This window comes from Chrysemys picta, chromosome 12, assembly GCF_011386835.1.
Source record: "Chrysemys picta bellii isolate R12L10 chromosome 12, ASM1138683v2, whole genome shotgun sequence".
NCBI lineage: Eukaryota > Metazoa > Chordata > Testudines > Emydidae > Chrysemys > Chrysemys picta.
The window spans coordinates 38,505,362-38,525,375 of record NC_088802.1 but is presented as its reverse complement, the minus strand read 5'-3'; the positions used below and the strand labels follow the sequence as shown (position 1 = coordinate 38,525,375).

The following is a 20,014-nucleotide window of genomic DNA, read 5'->3' as shown; positions in this document are numbered from 1 at the left end:
TCAAAAATGCACATAAACAGCAACTTCAAATTGTTTTTTATTAGTTAAATAAACCTACCTTAAATGTGCTGGACATAAAAGGGGAAACGGGGTTATCAAAACATCTTTTGAATTTATGTGTAGTGAGTGAGTTGAACTGATTTGTTTCTGGTCGTCATGTCCTTTAATACTATAGGACTAGTAGTTTTTATCCTCATATCTCATTTTTATTCATAGATTGGAAGAAAAAAATGAGCTTCCCTGCTGCTTTAACTTATGCTGCTTTCTTAGTTTTGAATGAACTAGTCATTGAACTGAAATGAAAACATTCTCTCTCAACCTGCAGAAGATGATACTGCTATCAAAAACCAGATTAGTGCTTCAGCAACCTGATTCCAGGTGTTCGCCAGTGTCATCCAGCAGTTTGGCTTTCTTTAATTTAGATTTCAATAGATTACAGTAAGTCTAGGCCTTAATATAAGTTGCTATAATTTAAAATTTATTTCTAAAATGTAAATCAGATTAGTATGATCTCCCCTGGTTTGTTTGTCGATGGGAAGTGCAAGGACAATATTTATTTCCTTTCATTCTTGTGCTGAAACTGTATAAAAAACAGCAGTATTCCTAGCATCATAGTTGAAGAGTGTGGGAAACCTTGTTACCTTCTCATTTTGAAAGGAGACCTATTGGAAATGAGTACCCCACTCTGAAGAAAATTTAATTCTTAATGATCCTTTTATGGTGTAATTTTTGCTGATAGCAAATGTGTAAAAATTTCACGGAAGAAATTGAATTAGGAATGCCCTGTTATTGCATTTATTGTACTGGCTAACATAATTTTTCTTTTCAGGATTTTGGACTGTCTTGTAGATGTTAGGATTGCACACAAAAGGAGGAGGTGCTGGTAATCACTATGTCCAAAGTCAAGATGGTATCAGAGCATTTCCTGTTCTCTGAAGTTGTAATGGGTATGCCATGTCTTCTGGATTAAGAGTATACATGTGCTTTTGATCAGCAATAGATTAACAGCTGTAGGTCTTGCCAACACCATGACAACCAATACATAAGCTCCTCATTAAGTCAAGAAGGCCCTCTTTATCTACAATCTATTAATATCGGCTTCATGAGCTAGCTATACCCCTGGGATAATTCTGTGCTACTGTGTGTGTGCATAATTAGTGAGTCCATAGATTTATTTTTTTGCACAGAAAAAAGCTTCTGCTGAAATGTTGCTGTAATTCTGCCTTTTTCCCCACCAGAGGGCACTGTGGTGCAAGAAGAGCAGCAGCTCCCAGAACTGCTGCGGTTCCACCGTTTGCCCACTAGAGGGTGCTGTGGGGACAGAACAAAGCTGCAGCTCCTGGCCAGTAGTGCAGGAAGAGAGAGCCTGACTTCTTCACAGTGCCTGTTAGGCCAGGTCAAGAGACGGGCTCATATGGGCTAGTGGGGAAGGACAGAGTTGGGCAGGGGCTGAATGGGAGTGGAGGTACAGGGCCAGAGTGGGGGAGGGAGGGGCAGGTCCACATGGTGATGGGGGAGGGAGGTGCAGAGTTTGAGGGACAGGGAGTGGCCGGGTAGGGGCACAGATGACACGGACAGGGGAGTGGCTGGGTGGGGGCACATGGGGATGGGGAGGGAGTACAGGGACACAGGCACGGGAGAATGCCTGGGTGGAGGCACAGAGATATGGGGATGGGGTGTCAGTGTGTGGAGGGGGACATGTTGGGCTGCAAAGGCACATGGGGGTACAGGAACACATTGGGACAGAGGCAGATGTGCCTGACTGAATGGGAGAGGTGAGGGGTCAGCCAGGGTCTGCATGGGGGAAGCTCCCTAACAATCCCTCCCTGCACTTCCAAAAAAAAAAAAAAAACCACACTATTCCATACTCTCTTTTCTCTCTTCCCGCCGCCCCCCCCCCCCCCCATTACTCAACAACCTTCCAAGTTCACACCTAGGCCTTGGCTACACTTGAGAGTTACAGCGCAATAAAGCCGCCCACCGCGCTGTAACTCATCCCCATCCACACTGGCAAGGCACTTACAGCGCTGTATCTCTGTGGCTACAGCGCTGCAGGTACTCCACCTCCCCGAGAGGATTAACAGCTGGTGCGGGGTGGCTGAGATGTGTAAACGGGGAGTAACCTTATTACGCAGTGATTGACCTCTGGAAACTCCCCATAATCCTTTTAAGTGAAGGTTCCTCTCCTTGTTTTGTTGTGATGCCTCTTTGTTTTGTTGTGAACTGCAGATGCTCCGGGAGCTGCTTATCAAAAAACCAAACACAGCTACTGTTTGCTTTGGGCTCCCTTTGGAATGCTCACAGCTAATGTTTGCTTGAAGAGAGAGGCTGCATGCGGGGGAGAGGGTCCGCGGGGGGGAGGGTCCATTTCGGGGAGCGGCTGCTTATCTGGTCTGTGAGGAAAAAAACAAAAAGCTGCTGTTTGCTTTCAGTGAGTGAGAGAGGGGTGGAGGAGGAAGGGGGGGTCGGAACTTGGGAGGCAGGGTGCTGACAGTGTCAGCACTCCAAAAATTCACACTCTCTCCCCCCACGCTCCCTGTCACACTCCACCCCACCACCCCCCTTTTGAAAAGCACATTGCAGCCACTTGAACGCTGGGATAGCTGCCCATAATGCACCGCTTCCAATGCTCCTGCAAATGTGGCCACGATAGTGCATTGGCAGCTGTCAGTGTGGACAGACTGCAGTGCTTTCCCTACTCAGCTGTACGAAGACAGTTTTAATATTCAGCGCTGTACAGCTGCAAGTGTAGCCATACCCCCAGTCTCCTTCCCAGCAATTTACTTCCCTCTCCCTCAGCTCCTCTGTTACCCCTGACTCCCCCCAAGCCTTTGCACTGCTTCTGAGGGGTGTGGGAAATATGGTTCTGTATTGTAGTTTAAATGAATTACTCAGAGTTCTGTATTAATATGCCGAGTAAGGAATCTATTTGTCAAAAAACATTTCCTGAATCTTTTCTGTTGTCTGTATTGTTACAGATATACTTGCTGACAGGTATCTTGAAATAAATGACCAAAATAATTGAAACTGATGTGATTATATTGTTGTTTGGACAAATAAAATATGCAGAATTTTTAATTATTTGGCACAGAATTCCACCAGGAGTATAGCTACTTTTAACTAAGACAACATGCTCTACCATCTTTTAAAGATTAAATGCTATTTAGATCTATTAGTTATGGTAAAGTAACCTCAAACCTTTCAAAATCTTAAATTTAAACCTTGGATTTTTAACCTGTATTGAGTAGACTTATTAACTGGTAATGGAAAGGTGTGAGTTTGTTGGACACTTGATTACTTCATATCCTGGCCCCTATTACTAATGTCAAGATATACCACATCATCTGCTTCCCCCCTATCCACAAGGCTTGTTACTCTGTCAAAGAAAGCTATTCAGGTGGTTTGAAATGATTTCTTCTTGACAAATCCATGCTGACTGTTACTTATCACCTTCTAAGTACAGTATTTGCAAATTGATTGCTTAAATTATTTGCTCCATTATCTCTCCAGGTACTGAAGTTAAGCTGCGTGGTCTGTAATTCTCTGGGTTTGTCCTTATTCCCTTTTTGATAAACGGGTACTATATTTGCCCTTTTCCCTTCCATGACTCTTCAAAGATAATCTCCTCAGTCAGCTTTGAGTATTCTAGGATGTATTTCATCAAGCCCTGATAACCTGAAGACATCTAACTTGTCTGAGTAATTTTTAACTCCTATTTTAGCCTCTGACCCAACTTCATTTTCACTAACATGCCCTAAGGCCATGGCTACACTTGCAGATGTACAGCGCTGTGAGTTAAACCTGACTTTGTGCAGCTGAGTAGAGAAAGCGCTGCAGTCTGTCCACACTGACAGCTGCCCAGCGCACTGTCGTGGCCACATTTGCGGCAATTGCAGCACTATTGGGAGCGGTGCATTATGGGCAGCTATCCCACAGAGCACCTCTTCCCATTCTGGCGCCGTGGGTTGTGGGAAGGGGGCGTAGGTGCGGGGCATTCTGGGTCCTGTCCCAGCGCCCCGTGATGCATCGCTTCGCATCCAAGAAATCCCTTTGTTTCCGTCCACCTTTGGCGCCATCTTTCAACGGTTTCTGTGCAGCGCGATCTGTCTGCGGGAAATGGAGCCTGAACTGCTGAGGCGTATGCTGACTTATCTCGCCAGCACGTCACGTTTGGCTGTTGAACTATTCCTTAAGATCCAAAGTGACAGTGAGAGTGAGGAGTCCGACGATGCTATCGAGCTGCGTAACGTGTACGACACGAAATTGCTTGTGGCATTCACGGACATGCTCAGCACCGTCGAACACCGCTTTTGCGCTCGGGAAACAAGCAGTGAGTGGTGGGATGACGAGCAGTGGCTGCAGAACTTTTGGATGAGAAAAGCCACTTTCATGGGACTGTGAGGAGCTTGCCCCCACCCTGCGGTGCAAGGACACGAGATTGAGAGCTGCCCTGCCAGCGGAGAAGCAGGTGGCTATTGCAATCTGGAAACTGGCAACTCCAGACAGCTACTGGTTGGTCGCAAACCAGTTTGGAGTGGGAAAGTCGACCGTTGGAATCGTGTTGATGCAAGTTTGCAAGGCCATTAATCGCATCCTACTCAGAAGAACCGTGACTCTGGGTAACGTGCAGGAAATAGTGGATGGCTTTGCACAAATGGCGTTCCCTAACTGTGGAGGGGCAATAGATGGGACGCACATTTCTGTCCTGGCACCACCCCACCTAGGATCCGAGTACATTAATCGGAAGAGATATTTCTCTATGGTTCTCCAGGCGCTTGTGGATCACCGTGGGCATTTCATTGACATTAACACAGGCTGGCCCGGAAAGGTGCATGACGCACGCATCCTTCGGAACATTTGGCTGTTCAGGAAGATGCAGGCCGGAACTTTTTTCCCAAAGCGGAAGATCACGATAGGGGAAGTTGAAATGCCCATTGTGATCTTTGGAGATCCCGCTTACCCGTTAATGCTGTGGCTCATGAAACCCTACACAGGGAGCCTTGACAGCAGCAAGGAACGGTTCAACTACAGGCTGAGCCAGTGCGCCTTTGGCCGTTTAAAGGCCCGCTGGCAATCTCTGTATGGGAAGCTGGACTTGGCCGAAAACAGCATCCCCACGGTTATATCTGCGGGCTGTGCCCTCCATAGGGAAGGGTGAAAGCTTCACTTAGGCATGGACCTCTGAGGTTCAACACCTGAAGGCTGAATTTGCATAGCCAGAGAGCAGGGCTATTACAGGGGCCCAGCGCGGGGCTGCAAGGATTAGGGATGCCTTGAGGGAGCAATTTGAGGCTGAAAACCAGCAGTGATATCTGGTGCCCTGCATGGGAGTGAAGTGCAGTAGTTCCAATCTTTAGGAATCAGTGTTTGCAAAGCAGACTTGCAGTACCTGTTTATTTCCTGGGCTAAGGAGTCTTTTACTTTATGCAATAATAAAGAATGTTTTCAAAGCCAAAAAATCCATTTATTGAAAAGAAACAAGGGGGTGGAGTGGGGAACGGTACAATCACAGATTCGCGTATGTCCTGTCTGGTGTGCTGTGCAGTGAGTGCTGCACTTCAGGATAGCTATTTTGCATGGTGATGGGGGTTGAGTGCAGAGGGTAAGGGTCGTGATTTTCAGGGCTGGGTGGTGAAGATACTGGTGTTGGAGGCAGCGGGTGGCGTGAAGAACACGGAAGTTGGGGAAAGTGGGTTGGAGGTGACAGTAGGGCACAACGGAAAGAGTTTTGGGACAAGGGCTGTAAGGTGGGGGTGGTGTTTGGGGTACTGCTCCTCTTTCTGCATGGCTACGAGCTCCTGGATGGCATCTGCTTGGCGCTCCAGGATGCTTATGGGCCGATCCGTGCTTTGCTGCCTGTGCTTTGCCGCCAATGCGCTGCATTTTCCCGGCGAATCCTGCTTGCTTTCTCTCTCCCTCCAGTTCTGTGCTTTCTCATTCTCTTTAATAGATTGCCATATCACTTCTTGCAGCATGTCGTCTTTGCTTTTTCGCTGTCTCTTCCTGAGTCTTTGCAGATTCTGAGCAGACGATAAGAGGGACAGCTGAGGGCTCAAGGTTGATGCAGCTGTATAGGCAAAATGCAACATTTAACAGGCAGCATTGTTTATACCAGAGTAATAATTCCCCCCACACTTGAGTAGAAAACACACAGGGTCTACACAACAGCATAATTTTCCTGTCTGAAACAGACCACACCCATCCCACGGGAGCCTCAAAATGATAAGGAGGACTGATTGTTTCAGGGCTGCACTGTCCTCTGGGTTTCTGTGCCTTGGGGAGAGCCAACAGCTTCAGGGGGTACCTACACTGAACACTGTCCCAACATTCGGGTTACCATATTTTGTGCCTCCAAATGGAGGACACTCCACGGCCCCATCCCCAGCCCCGCCCACACCCCAAAGTCTCCGCCCCCTCCCCTGCTCGCGGGAAGCCTGAAGCAGGTAAGGGGGATGTGGGGGGAGGAGGCGCAGCCCAGGCTGGCCCCCCGGCGTTTCCAGCCTGGGTCGGCTCGGGCCCTGGGGTGCCGGCCCCGGCCCACCACCCCCGGCCTGCCCAGCACTGCCGGCCCCCGGCGGCCCGGCGCACCCCGCGGGCCCGGCTCCTCGGCTCCCCGCCCCGCGGGCCCGGCTCCCGGGCCGGCACCGCGCCCCCGGCTCCCCGTCCGGCACCGCGCCCGGCCCAGCACTGTGACCCTGGCTCGGCACTGCGCCCCTGGTGCCCGGCCCCGCACCGCCGGCCCCGGCCGAGCACCACCGAGCCCTCCCGATTTTCCCGGACATGCCCGGCTTTTGGGGATTTCCCCCCGGACGGGGATTTGAGCCCCCAAAAGCCGGACATGTCCAGGAAAATCCGGACGTATGGTAACCCTACCCAACATTTTCCACAGGAATTCGTCTTAGACGATATCTCGCTGCTGAGGGTGACCTAGGAAGCAAGAGAGGGTCTTCTACTGCAATGTGGCTTCCGCCCTGGCCCATGTGCAGCAATGGTCCTCCCGCCCCTTGCAGCACAGTGGCGTGGACACGTTAGCCTAGCTGGGACAAGGACCATGGTGGCTCTTCCGATAAACCTGTGCAAGTGCATTGCACACATTCTGGATGAGACATTCGAGGAGATTACCAAGGCAGATTACCGCGATGTGATAAAACCACATCAATGCACTATTCCGCATCTAGGTATGCATGCCTAACCCTCCTCTCCCGAAGAGCCTGCACTGAAAAAATTCCTTCCCTCCCCCCCCCCCCCAAAAAAAAAAAGCTTACCAGGAACCTGCTCTTCTGTTTGTCCTCCACTCAGTACAGCCCACTGCGACTGGCTACCTTCCTCCTGGCTCAAGAAGAGCTCCTGGTTGCATGGCTCCAGGGATTCTGGGGTGTCTCCAGCCCACCACCATCACTCCTGTTTCTCTCCTCCCCCCCCCCCCCCCATGGGCTCTGAAGTGTCCATGGTGGTGCTTGGAGTGGAGGTTGGGTTAACCCCAAGTATCACATCCAGCTCTTTGTAGAATCGGCAAGTCGCGGGGGGAGCATCCGAGCAGCCGTTTGCGTTGTGGGGGGAGCTTTGCTGTAGGCACTCCGCAGCTCCTTCACTTTAATCCTGCACTGCAGGGCGTCCCGGTCATGGCCCCTTTCCATCATATCCTTTGATACCTTCCTGAAGGTATTGTAATTTCTATGGCTGGAGTGCAGCTGGGACTGTACAGCTTCCTTCCCCCCAAACACTGAGGAGGTCCAGCAACTCGCCATTGCTCCATGCTGGGGCTCGCTTGGTGCGTGGAGGCATGGTCACCTGGAAAGATTCACTGATAGCACGCCATGCCGGGCTGAGCAAACAGGAAGGGGATTTTTAAAATTCCTGGGGAATGTAAAGGGTGGGTCACATGGTTGGTTACCTGAGGCCAGGGCAGTAGAGTTTGAACTGATGACCAGTGGCTAGAACAGGCATTGTGGGATACTGCCGAATAATTCTGGAGGCCATTCACAGCGCATTGGGTGGCCACACTGGCACCGCAGCGGCAGTGCAATACTCGCTATTCCTCTCGGGGAGGTGGAGTACATGCAGCGCTGCAAATGCCTTGCCAGTGTGGACGGGGAGTGAATTACAGTGCTGTAACTCGCAAGTGTAGCCAAGGCCTAAGTTAGATGTCCAATTGCTACTAAACTTTTTGGTGAGAACTGAAACAAAAAAGTCTTAGCACTTTTTTCTCTCTAGCTAGTTTAATCTCATTTAGTGCCTTTGCCATCCTAATTTTATCCTTATATATATTTTGTTTATAGTCATCCTTTGTAATTTGATCTAGTTCCCACTTTTTATAGGGCTTTTTTGAGTTTCAGATAATTGAAAATCTCCTGGCTAAGCCAAGGTGGTCTGCCATACTTCCTATCTTTCCTATGCAGTGTGATAGCATGCCCTTATGTCTCTCTGAAAACTGTCAACTCTCTTGAACAGTTTTTCCCCTTAGACTTATTTCCAATGGGATCTTACCTATCAACTCCCTGCATTTGCTAAGCCTTTTTGAAATTTATTGTGTGCAGTTTTCCCTCTTATCATTCCTTAGAATCATGAATTCTGTCATTTCATGATCACTTTCAAATTCTCAACCAGTTCCTCCTTATTTGTCCAAATCAAATCTAGAACAGCCTCTCCTCTAGTAGCTTTCTCCCCAATACATTCCAAGAACTTGTTGGATAATCTGTGCCCTACTGTGTTGTTTTCCCAACAGATGTCTGGGTAGTTGAAATCTCCCATCATGACCAAGTCCTGTGCTTTGGATGATTATTAGTTATTTTAAAAAAGCCTCATCCACCTCTTCTTGTAGTAGACCCCTACCATGACATCACCCTTGTTTTTTTTTAATCCTTTTTACCTTATCCAGAGACTTTCTGCAAGTTCAAGTGTATACATCTTTTGATCTATAAAGCAATACTTTTTTTCCCCTGCCTAGCCTTCCTGAGCAAGCTGTACCCTTTTCTACCAATCATGTATATTATCACACCAAGTCTGATGCCAACTGTAAATAGTTATGTTTATTAACTAGCATTTCAAGTTCTTGCTTCTTCCCCATACTTCTTGCCTAAGATATTGATTTGATTCCCCCCTCCCCATTCTACCCTACAGTCTCTCTTATCCCTGCTATGATTCTGACCCTTCTTCCAAGTCTGCATATTTTTAACTTAACTGTGGTCTTTTATCTCCTACCCTCACCCCTAACTTAAAGCCCCCATCGCTTGGTTAGCCAGTCTGTATCCAAATATGCTCTTCCCCCTCTTTGAAAGGTGGACCCCATCTCTGCTTAGCAGTCCTCCTTTCTGGAACAGCATCCCTTGGTCAAGGAAGCCAAAGCCACCCTCACACCTAGACATTCACCTCCATGATGCATCTGTTTCTGCATGGGCTCCTACCTTTGCCCAGAAGGACTGAAGAGACCACCACCTGTATCCCCAGCTCCTTCACCCTTACTCCCAGAGTCCTGCTCAGGGTCATACTTTACTCATCCATAGGGGCACTAATATATTGCACTCAGCGGGCCAGATAAGCCTCAACAATCCTATGGGGAGAGAACATTAGAGCCTGTTCCTCAGTTTTGTTTTAATATGAAGTACTTGAATTTGTGTAAGATCTGAAACTTAGCCAAAAAGTTAATCATTTTTAGCCCTAGACCTTGACTTTGGGATGGATAGTATAAAACTGCTTCCTAACGTGCTATTAATCTGCATAAGTTTCTCTGAACTCAAACTGTGTGTGTGTGTGTGTGTGGGTGTGGGTGTGTTTTAAAAAAAAAGTTAATCCAGTGCTTACCTTAAAGAATACAGCAAAATTAGTCATTTATTTAAAAGAAACATTACAAATAAGTGTGCAACCCAAATGATTAAATACATGTAAAAGCAACATGCAAAACTTGACCACACAATCTGCATAAAAGCTAGTCCTTGGTCCATTTTATTACCAGATACTAAAAAAAACTTGCCAAATTTAGATAATTTTCAGCTAAATAATCGTAAGAGTGAACTAGGACTTCAACTTTGAAGCATTTGTGAAATTAAAGCTGAGGCACTGTATGAATATGCCTCAGCTAATTAGTGCTAGGAATTGAGAACGTGTGTTCTATTTCATGTTTTTCAAGAAAATGGCATATGCCTTATTTCAAAAAAAAAAAAAAAAAAAAAAAAAAAAAAAAAAAAAATCAATGGGGGGGGGGGGGGAAATGGATGCAAGTCAGGTGATAGCTGTTTGATTTGACCTAACTGCACCTAGGCAAATACCATTCAGTATGCAAACACTTCAAAAATGCTTTGCAGATTTAGAGTCATCACAAGGTGTACTTCACATCACCTACTTTAAACTATGTGTTAAGTGGCCTGTAAAGTCTTCTGGTTGAAGCCCAGAGAGTTGGTTTAACAGATGCATTGGATTGCTTCTAAAATACCAACTTAAAATTTTTAGTTGGAATGGATGTGTTTCATTATAGAAGCAGCAGCCTCCCCTTCAAATATGAACTTCGTTTGCCACAGTATCCTATGCAATTTACTTCATGTGCTGAGTAGTGGTTAACCACATCAGCAGTACCTAAATGTGCCTGTGTCTCTAATATATACAGTTTGGCACCACTGAAAATTACATTAGTGCTGATAGTTAATTCAACTTAACCAAGAGTGTCAGTGTGTACAGGACTGACAATCTATGGCCACAAGACAACTGCACCACACTCCAGACCAGAGGGCAAGTGCAGTTCAGATTGGGTTTATTATAGCAACCTGTGTCCTCTCTTTCCTTCTGCATGTTAAAGTGTGTGAAAAGGGAAATAAATCCCTCCTGTTCTAAGGCAAGCTGCTGGTATAACTATTCTAGTTACCTAGTATTTACAGTTATTTCCTGCCCCCACAGCGAGGTTCAGTGTAAGTGATGTAATATGATGCCTGAAATAAAATGTTCACATCCTTGCCTGAAGTTTGTACAAAACACCTCAGACATGTGGCAGGCACTCATCTGCACTCTAATTTCACAGTTTAACTAAAAAGAGAGACCCTGTAGGCACAAGCTGTTGAAAGCCACTTCTTGAAGATTTGACAGAAACCCAATTTTTTTCTGATACTGAAAAAAACAGCATACGAGTTTAACATAGGCAGAAGTCCTCTACATCAGCGCTTGTTCTGCTCACGATGGGCCAAGCTTCTCAATGAGGTCTGTTACACATCTTGATCAGTATTGGACATACATACCCAGTCCTTCTAAAGAAGCAGAATAACCAAGGCAGTACTTTGACCAAAACACTTTCTTCCTCAATTTAGTCAAAGCTTGTCATCAGTCATTTCTAGAAACTGAGCATAGACATCCCTTGAGCATTCCCCTTTTTGGTTGAATAAGAATTTGTAGTAGCTACCATCTGCACATATTGCTGAAACAAAAAAACAAAAAAGGCTTGTTTTACAGCCTATAAAGCACTAGTAGCTCTAGCACATTACTTTCGTGTGCACCTTTTTGGAAACTCACTGTTCTCAACCCAATAGGACACACCTTGTTCAGCATTAGTTTGGCTGGCAGCCTGGAGAAAGTTACTGTCTATAAGATGTTTGTCCTAAACAGCAATCAGTGCAAGGAACCTTTTGCTGTTTGCTCAAAGCCCACATTATTGGTCACACACCCTACTTCAGGGGTGGGCAAACTACAGCCCACCAGCTATTTTAATCCAGCCCTCAAGCTCCCTATAGGCACCAGGGTCTGGGGCTTGCCCCACTCTGGTGCTTCAGTTGGGGAGCAGGGTAAAGGGCTACTCCGTGTGACTCCCAGAAGCAGCAGCAGCATGTCCCCCCCGTCAGTCTCTTACATATAGGGGCAGCCAGGGGGCTCCACCCACTGCCCCCACAGCTCCCCTTGGCCAGGAACCATGGCCAACGGGAGCTGCAAGGGCAGCACTTGCAGACAGGGCATGTACAGCAGAGGCCCCTGGCCATGCCTCCACCCAGGAGCCAGAGGGTGGACATGTTGCTGCTTCCAAGAGCTGCTTGAGGTAAGTGGTGCCCAAAGCCTGCACCCCTGAGCTACCCCTCCATGCCCCCAGCCCTGATCCCCCTTCTACCCTCCAACGCTGTTGTCCCAGCCTAGAGCCCCCTCCTGAACGCCTCATTTCTGGCCCAACCCCAGAGCCTGCACCCCAACCCCCAATTTTGTGAACATTCATGGCCTGCTATACAATTTCTATACCCAGATGTGGCCCTCAGGCCAAAAAGTTTGCCCACCCCTGTCCTAGTTCTCATTGGCACAGATCCTATGCGAGCCTGAGGGCCTGGCCCACGATGAAGGTTTGCTTGCTCACTTTTCCAGACAGCACTGTCAAAGTTGTTACTGTGATCCCTCCCTCAGACTGACAGGCTCCAGTGTCTTAGCCAGTCATCCTTTACAGTATTAGATAGATTAAAAAACTAGTCACTTGTGGAAGAGCTTGCCAGGGCTTGCGTTTCAAACAGAACCCTTGGGGGAAGTTCAGATAACTTACCTATGACAGCATTTGGCTCTGTTCCAAAGGCACAAATGCATGGAGAGCCTGAGGGAACCTGGAATTTGGAAAAGCTCCATTTGGAACTGAAGTATTTGGGGAGGAAGCTGGCTGAGGCCAAACTGGAAAAAGAAAAAGGATGTACATAAAAGATCCACCACAGTTATTCTGATGCCACTTCCTTGATTGTTATGGTACAGATCCAAATAAAGACCTGTACCCCCAGCAGAGTCTGTGTCCCATAAAAAGGAATACCAGAAACACCATGAGGTCCACTAGGGACTCCACTAGTGCTATATAGATGCTTTGGGAGGCACTCACATATCTGTGTTTGTTAGGTGGCAGTATAAAAGCATACAATACATCGATATCTTTGGTTTCTTATCTTCCTCTTTTATTCATGCAACATAGCAATGATTACTCTTCAATGTCAGTGAACTGAGTTTTTGCCTCATTAAATGCTTCTATGGGGAAAAAAGCTTCATTCTGAAACAACTTGGGGGAGGGGGAGAAACAGTCTTGCTAGCACGTGTTTAATACTGACCATTAAAACCACAAACGATCTCAAACCAATAGGCTAGAGAATGGATGAAAGCCTACCTAGACTGCTTGTTCCTTTTGGGGTCTTCTGCAGCAAAAATATGCACTGTGCCATGGTCACTTGATACACAAATTAGGGAAGCATCCTGATTGAAGTTAATGCTGTAGACACAAATAATTGCAACAGATTTTTATTAGCCTTCATACACCATAGTAGCTTGATTTGTAAGGTGTGTATGTATTGCATTTAACCTAGAGTTAGAAAAAGGAAACACTTTGCACTTCACAAACACTAATTAGGCCTGCACATACAACCTGCATTTAAAAAGGAACAAAATGTAGTTAGGCTAGGCACCTTGTGCCTTTGAAAAATCTTCCCTGTGGTGCTTTGTGTAATCTCAGCACAAAAAGATACCAGACACATCAAAAGATGGAGAAAGTACATTCAGAAGGGAGAAAAAAATTTAAGCTTACCAGTAGATATTAGCTGCTTGTGAACCTCTTCGTAACTCCTGGATTAAATGCCCTGATGAAGTATCAAATATTCTTATGAGAGTCCCCTGGAAAAGTAATGAAACACTTTATTAGTTAAAAACTTCTTCCTCCTTTACTATCCTGTATTAATAAAGTATTGCAAGCGCATCCCATGCAATCCAACATCCTGAAACACTAGTATCTTGCTAAGAATATCAAATCCTAATTGACTTGTGTGTGGACTACTTTTATCCCATTATGAACCAGGAGGATCCCTCATTAAAGGTTATGCTTAAGATTTGAAAGTACTGGAGTCTTTTGTTCACACCACGGGTCTATTTTATGGCATGGGGCCTTGTTTAACCAATGTCAGCAAAACTATTTAGTAATGTACAGATGACCAGTTGTAACATTCTGAAATGTTACCGGAGTCTTGATATTGGTTTATTGGAACAGATTTCCAATAAACTGGGCAAACATTCCAATCATCCATTTCTCACATTTAGAAATCATCCTCCTCAGTGACTACTCTGCATATTTCTCAATTAAACCAAGACCAGACAGCATAAAGCAGGAAAATCCACAAGTTTAGTTTATTGTGTTGGAATCTTCTGGACGGATTCCTTAAGTACTCTTCTCCAAGCTAATATTTCTCTCACCACCTGGCATCAGGCAATCCCCATGACAAAGCACTGTCCCATTTCAGTAAACCAAGCCATTCAAGAGACCCAATAAGAAAGTCAAACTGCACTCCCTCAGAATACCACATTCATGTCAAACCAACCTCATAGCTTTCTTTGACAGTGTAACAAGCCTTGTGGATGGTTGGGAAAAGCAGTAGATGTGCTATATTTTGAATTTAGTAAAGCTCTTGATACTGTCTCACATGACCTTATAAACTAGGAAAATACAACTTAGATGGAGCTACTATAAGGTGGGTGCATATCTAGTTGGAAAACTGTTCCCAGAGAGTAGTTATCAATGGTTCACAGTCAAGCTGAAAGGGCATATCAAGTGGGGTCCCACAGGGATCAGTTGTGGATCTGGTTCTGTTCAATATCATCATCAGTGATTTAGATAATGGCCTAGAGAGTATACTTAAAGTTTTGTGGATAATACCAAGCTGGAAGAGGTTGCAAGTGCTTTGGAGGATAGGACTAAAATTCAAAATGATCTGGACAAACTGGAGAAATGGTCTGAAGGAAATAGAATGAAATTCATTAAGGACAAGCGCAAAGTACTCCACTTAGGAAGGAACAATCAGTTGCACACATACAAAATGGGAAATGACTGCCTAGGAAGGAGAACTACAGAAAGGGATGTGGGGGTCATGTGGATCACAAGCTAAATATGAGTCAGTGTAACACTGTTATGCAGAAAAAAACCAACCCCACAACACACACCACCATCATCCTGGGCTGTATTAGCAGGAATGTTGTAAGCAAGACATGAGAAAAAAATTCTTCCACTCTACTCTGTGCTGATTAGGCCTCAACTGGAGTACATGTCCAGTTCTAGGCACCATGTTTCAGGAAAGATGTGCTCAAATTGGAGAAAGTCCAGAGAAGAGCAAAAAAAATGATTAAAGGTCTAGAAAACATGACCTATGAGGGAAGACTGAAAATATTGGGTTTGTCTAGTCTCAAGAAGAGAAGACAGGGGGGACATAACAGTTTTCAAGTACATAAAAGGTTGTTACAAGGAAGAGGGAGAAAAATTGTTCTCTTTAGCTATTGAGGATAGGACAAGAAGCAATGGGCTTAAATTGCAGCAAGGGTGATTTAGGATGGACATTAGGAAAATCTTACTGTCAGGGTGATTAAGCACTGGACTAAATTGCCGAGGGAGCTGGTGAAATCTCCATCATTGGAGATTTTTAAGAGCAGGTTAGTCAAACACCTGTCAGGGATGGTCTAGATAATACTTAGTCCTGCCTTGAGTGCAGGGGACTGGACTAGATGACCTCTCGAGATCCCTTCCAGTCCTATGATTCTATGTAAACATGTATTTAGTCTTAAATAGAAGACCAATTCAAACATGTACAATAAGACCACTTTTAAAAGAGAATAAATAGTGCTAGTTACTTTGTTTTGAAGTACTGTACCACTTTCATCTGAGGGAAGTCTAGTACACAATACGGTCCCTTGAAAATGGGAGTTACAGCCAAAATTACTGCATGCATTTATTTCTCATCGCCCACATCAGTAAAGGGTAGCCTCCTTTTATCAAGTTAATCTAACTTTGTAAGTAATACCAACTTTTAGACAATGCTTATAGAACATTCAATAAGCAGTGTGGTTTGAAATGGTTGCCTACCTCATCGATCATTATTGACGGTCCCTTACGCATGCTCTTACCTCAGTTTACACATATGGATTAGCCACTTAAAGTTATCAGGAGCTATGCTGTCAACCTGGAGGAGAACAGTAGTCTCCCCAGTCTACATTCAATCACTAACTTTCATCTCACTCTTTGTCCCTCTGGCTTTTCATCTCTGTCATTCTCCTTCCCTTTAGGGACAGGATTGGATTTTTAATAATTTTTAAAAGTTTAATCTTAATTTAGGAAAGACTGTCAGTTTTTTTTTTAAGCATTTGGCGCTACTGGAATGTATATTAATACAGCCAAGATTCTAAAAAGACAGTGGCTTGAGAGCTTATTTCAGTTGAAGGATAGGAGGAAAGGTAGCAAAGAGTATAGCTAGGATTTGGCTTTTCATTCCTCCAGTTTCTCTAAAGTAGAGTTCAGACTGTATTTAGTCTTCCTGGTGTCTCCATATACATGGGGCCTCTTGTGAAGCACTCTGCCTTGCATTCTTTCCACTCTGCTCTTCAAAACGGTAGAGGAAACAGTCTCCAACATAGTGATCAAATATGTTCCTGGATCTGAAGCTAAAAATCAAGTTCAAGCTGAACTGAAGCCTAGATAGTAGACTAGCTAGTACAGCACCTGACAGACTTGTAGAATGCCCTCCCTTCCAGAAGTGAGCTTTTTAGTTAATAGTTTGACCAGTTACACGTTTGTATGTCCATGTACAAGACGGTCAGGGATAGTGGAAGATGACAATTTTCTGAAACTTTAGGCTCAAGGATGTTGTCTTTCAGTAAATCCATGGATTCCTTAGAAGCAAATTAAGACTCCAGTCATGGGTGGCAGGTATCAAACGCAGGGGAAGGCTAAGCCTACCCAAACTGCCTGCATGGCCCCGCCCACACTCCACCCCCAGACCGCCTCCTGCTTCCCACTGCGCTCTGCTGCAGCTCTTCCTTCCCATGGTGGAGTCCGGCCAGGGAGCCCAGACAGCTGTGGGGAACCGCAGCAGCCCTCCATCTGTCTGGGGTGCAGGGGGACTGAGAGCAGCCCCCAGCCCGTGTCCCCACCACCAGGGCTCCCCAGTCACCCAGGGCAGGAGGAAGGTCTGTGACTCCATGCTGGCTCCCCACAGCTGCCCACGCGGCTCTCCGACTCAACTCTGGACGGGGGAGGTCCGGGGGCCTCAGAGCCGCAGCCCGGTCACGGTAAGAGCCTTGCAGGCAGCTGTGAGGAGCTGCAGACCCTCCACCTGCCCTGGATGGGGGACCCAGGAAGCACGGACATGGGTCGGGGGCTGCTTGGGCCCCCCGCACTGTGGGCAAGTGGAGGGTCCACTGTGGCTCCCACAGCTGCTCAGCTCTTATCATGGCCAGGCTGCAGCTCTGCGGCCCACCCTGGGCCGAGCCAGGTTGGGAAGAGCTGCGTGGGCAGCTGGGGGGAGCCTGGGTCCCTCCAGCTGCCCTGGGCGGGGGGGCCTAGGACATGGGCAGGGGGCTGCTTTTGCCTCCACCTCAGGTAGGGGGCCCCAGCCTTTCCCACTTTTGGGAGGGCTGGAGGTACTGGGGGCCGGCCTGCAGTCAGGGACTCTGCGCTGTCTGCCCGCTGGGCGCTCTGGAGGGTGGAGTCCTCTGGGCTCCAGTGGGGGAAGGGGTCAGGCGGTGGGATAGCCTCCCCAAGCCTGTGGTTCACCTGCCGCCCATGAGTCCAGTCTAGTAAACAAAGCCTGTTCTTGGCTCAAGATAGCTGGACTCAATTTGAATAAGTCCATTGGGTTACTGAATGAAGTAATGTCTCAGCTGAGAACTGCTAGAGAGTCATGCCAGATCTCTAGGGAAGTATCCAGTTTTGCTGAGGGAGCAGTAAAGATCAATGGGAAAAATTCTGTGCGCACTAGGTTCCTTAAGACTTAGTTTTCCAGTAGTTGCAGTGTAACAAAGCATTTGTGCCATTAATATTAGGACCATATAGTGTATTCATAATATAGCCACTGATATAGAACATTTGATTATTTGCTTACTTTTTCTGATGCTGTTGCAATTCTTGTTCCCTGCAGGTTTAAAGCTATACAGCTCAAGACTCCTTCATGAGCTGGTATGTCTACAGGAGGCTTTTCTGTATTAGCCAGATCCACTATCTGCACATGCCCAGTATGTGTTCCAGGGAATGCAAGAAGGGAATTATTACTATTTGGACACAGAGACCTAAAAACAAAATAGACAAAAAAGGAGCAATTTTTTTAAAAGGCTTTGAAAATACATAAACCACACCACACACACTAGTTCTTACAATACACTACAATAATTTTAACAAAAGGAAATCCTAATGTCACGTCTTAAATTTAGAAATACAGTTTTGAAGTTTACTACAAAAAGTGAAGACATAAGGTTAAACAAGCTTCTAGTATCTCCAAATATAATCCAGCAGTAAGTGCAGTGCATGTACAAGCGAATGGGCGATGGGGGGGGGGGGGGTGTTAAAAAAGGAGCATTGCAAATTAAACAGAGTGATCTCTGGGACTGCAGTTCATCCTACAGTACAACCAGGACAGCCCATGCTAGGTCTAAGAATCTGGACATTTTCAGCAAGTAGCTTTACAGGTTTGATGTACTACCGTAAGGTGGACCAAAGCCTATAGAAGTCTGAAGAAAATATCACCTTGCCAAAATTTAAAAAAAAAAAAAAACAGGATAACAAAATATATTTTTAGAATAAAATTGAAGTTGGAGGGGCAAAATTAGTTTCAACTATGTATTAACTCAGAAAGCCAATAAATAAAAAATCCGAAGCCAGACTAAGATGCCCCATCTTCTTCTGGCCCCCTCAGACTTCGAGCTAGTACCTATTTACTGAAATGGTATTTACATGTCTCTTCTGAATTTGGCCCGTTAAGTCTAAGTGGTAAGTTGGTGCAAGTCACACCAGTGGGGCAGAAGTGCATTCTGACGGGGGGGGGGGGGAAAACACAAACAGGAAGGTGTAACAAGGATCAAGTTAAAATAGGAGATCCTCTAATTTAGACCTTCTGGCTCCTTGGCCTTTAAATTGGTGCAATTTATGTGCAAATTACACCACCATGCACACATCACCTCCAAGTCTGACCCAGAAATGCCAGTGACATTATTAACAGCCATGGCAGCCTTTTGAAAATCCCTATCTCAGCTTATTAATGGTAGCATAGATTTTAAGTACTTTTGGACAGGGCTATGCCTCCGTACACATGCACATGTGTACACACACACTGCCTAGTTCAATGAGAAGTAGAATTTCTATAGCATGCACCACACTTGGATACTTAATCTGAAAAGCTCAGCAGTGATTTAAGAGCACTTAGTTCTCCAAGACAGTGAGGAGTATGTGGAGAGAGACTGTATTACAGACAATACCAGTGTTATAAAGACTGAAAGGACTGATAATTAAGTGCAGTCTTCTTAGTAGAGACAAGGAGGGTGAGGTAATATATTTTATTGAACCAACTTCTCTTGGTGAGAGACAAGTGTTTTAGAGCTCTTCTTCAGGTCTGGGAAATGTACTCAGAGTATCACAGCTAAATACAAGGTGGAAGAGATTGTTTAGTGCAGCATTTCTCAAATGCGGCCATTGGCCACATGTGACCACCAGGGGCTTTTCTTGTGGCCATGGCCTTCTCAACTGTTATGGGGGCGGGGGGGGGGCCCCACGGGATGACTGGCCCCTGCCCCTCCCCCTCCCTGGTGCACCTGGATACACTGCCTTGGTCTTGATTGGTGGGGCCACCAACAGGGGTTGGGCCCTGCCCCCCCTCCGAAGACAGGTGGGGCACAACACTGGAGTTGCAGCTAGTGAGTTCCCTACCTTCCGAGGGGCAGTGGGACTCAGGCTTTGGGCTTCAGTCCTGGGGTGGTGGGGTAGCAGGCGGTAGCTGCGGGGCTTCAGGCTCCAGCCCTGGGCTCTGGCTGCATGGTGGGAGGCCCCAGGCTTCGGGCTCTGTCCTCTGGCCACGGAGCTTCAGGCTCTGGCTCACCGCTGCCTCCCTGGCCCACACTGCCTCCTCCAACTCCAACCCCCCCCCCCCACCCCCCCACCCCATCCAGGGCTTAATTTGTCCTCAAACTTGCCAGGGCTGAGTAAATCTGCCGTGAAAAGTGATACGTGTATGTTTGTTAATATCACTTTTCACAAAAAAGACTTACAAGCTAGCAATAAATAAATTAC

At 46.3% G+C, this 20,014-nt stretch overlaps 1 protein-coding gene across 1 annotated transcript in view; it reads right to left on the bottom strand.

The window, feature by feature from the left end:
- Positions 1-9,802: 9,802 nt before the first annotated feature.
- WDR45B (WD repeat domain 45B) overlaps positions 9,803-20,014 on the bottom strand; it is a 29,671-nt gene continuing 19,459 nt past the window's right edge. Inside the window, 5 exon segments of the mRNA XM_065562700.1 lie at positions 9,803-11,398; positions 12,497-12,618; positions 13,097-13,198; positions 13,511-13,596; positions 17,841-18,024. Coding sequence (XP_065418772.1) covers positions 11,292-11,398; positions 12,497-12,618; positions 13,097-13,198; positions 13,511-13,596; positions 17,841-18,024 — 601 coding nt within the window. The 3' untranslated portion in view covers positions 9,803-11,291.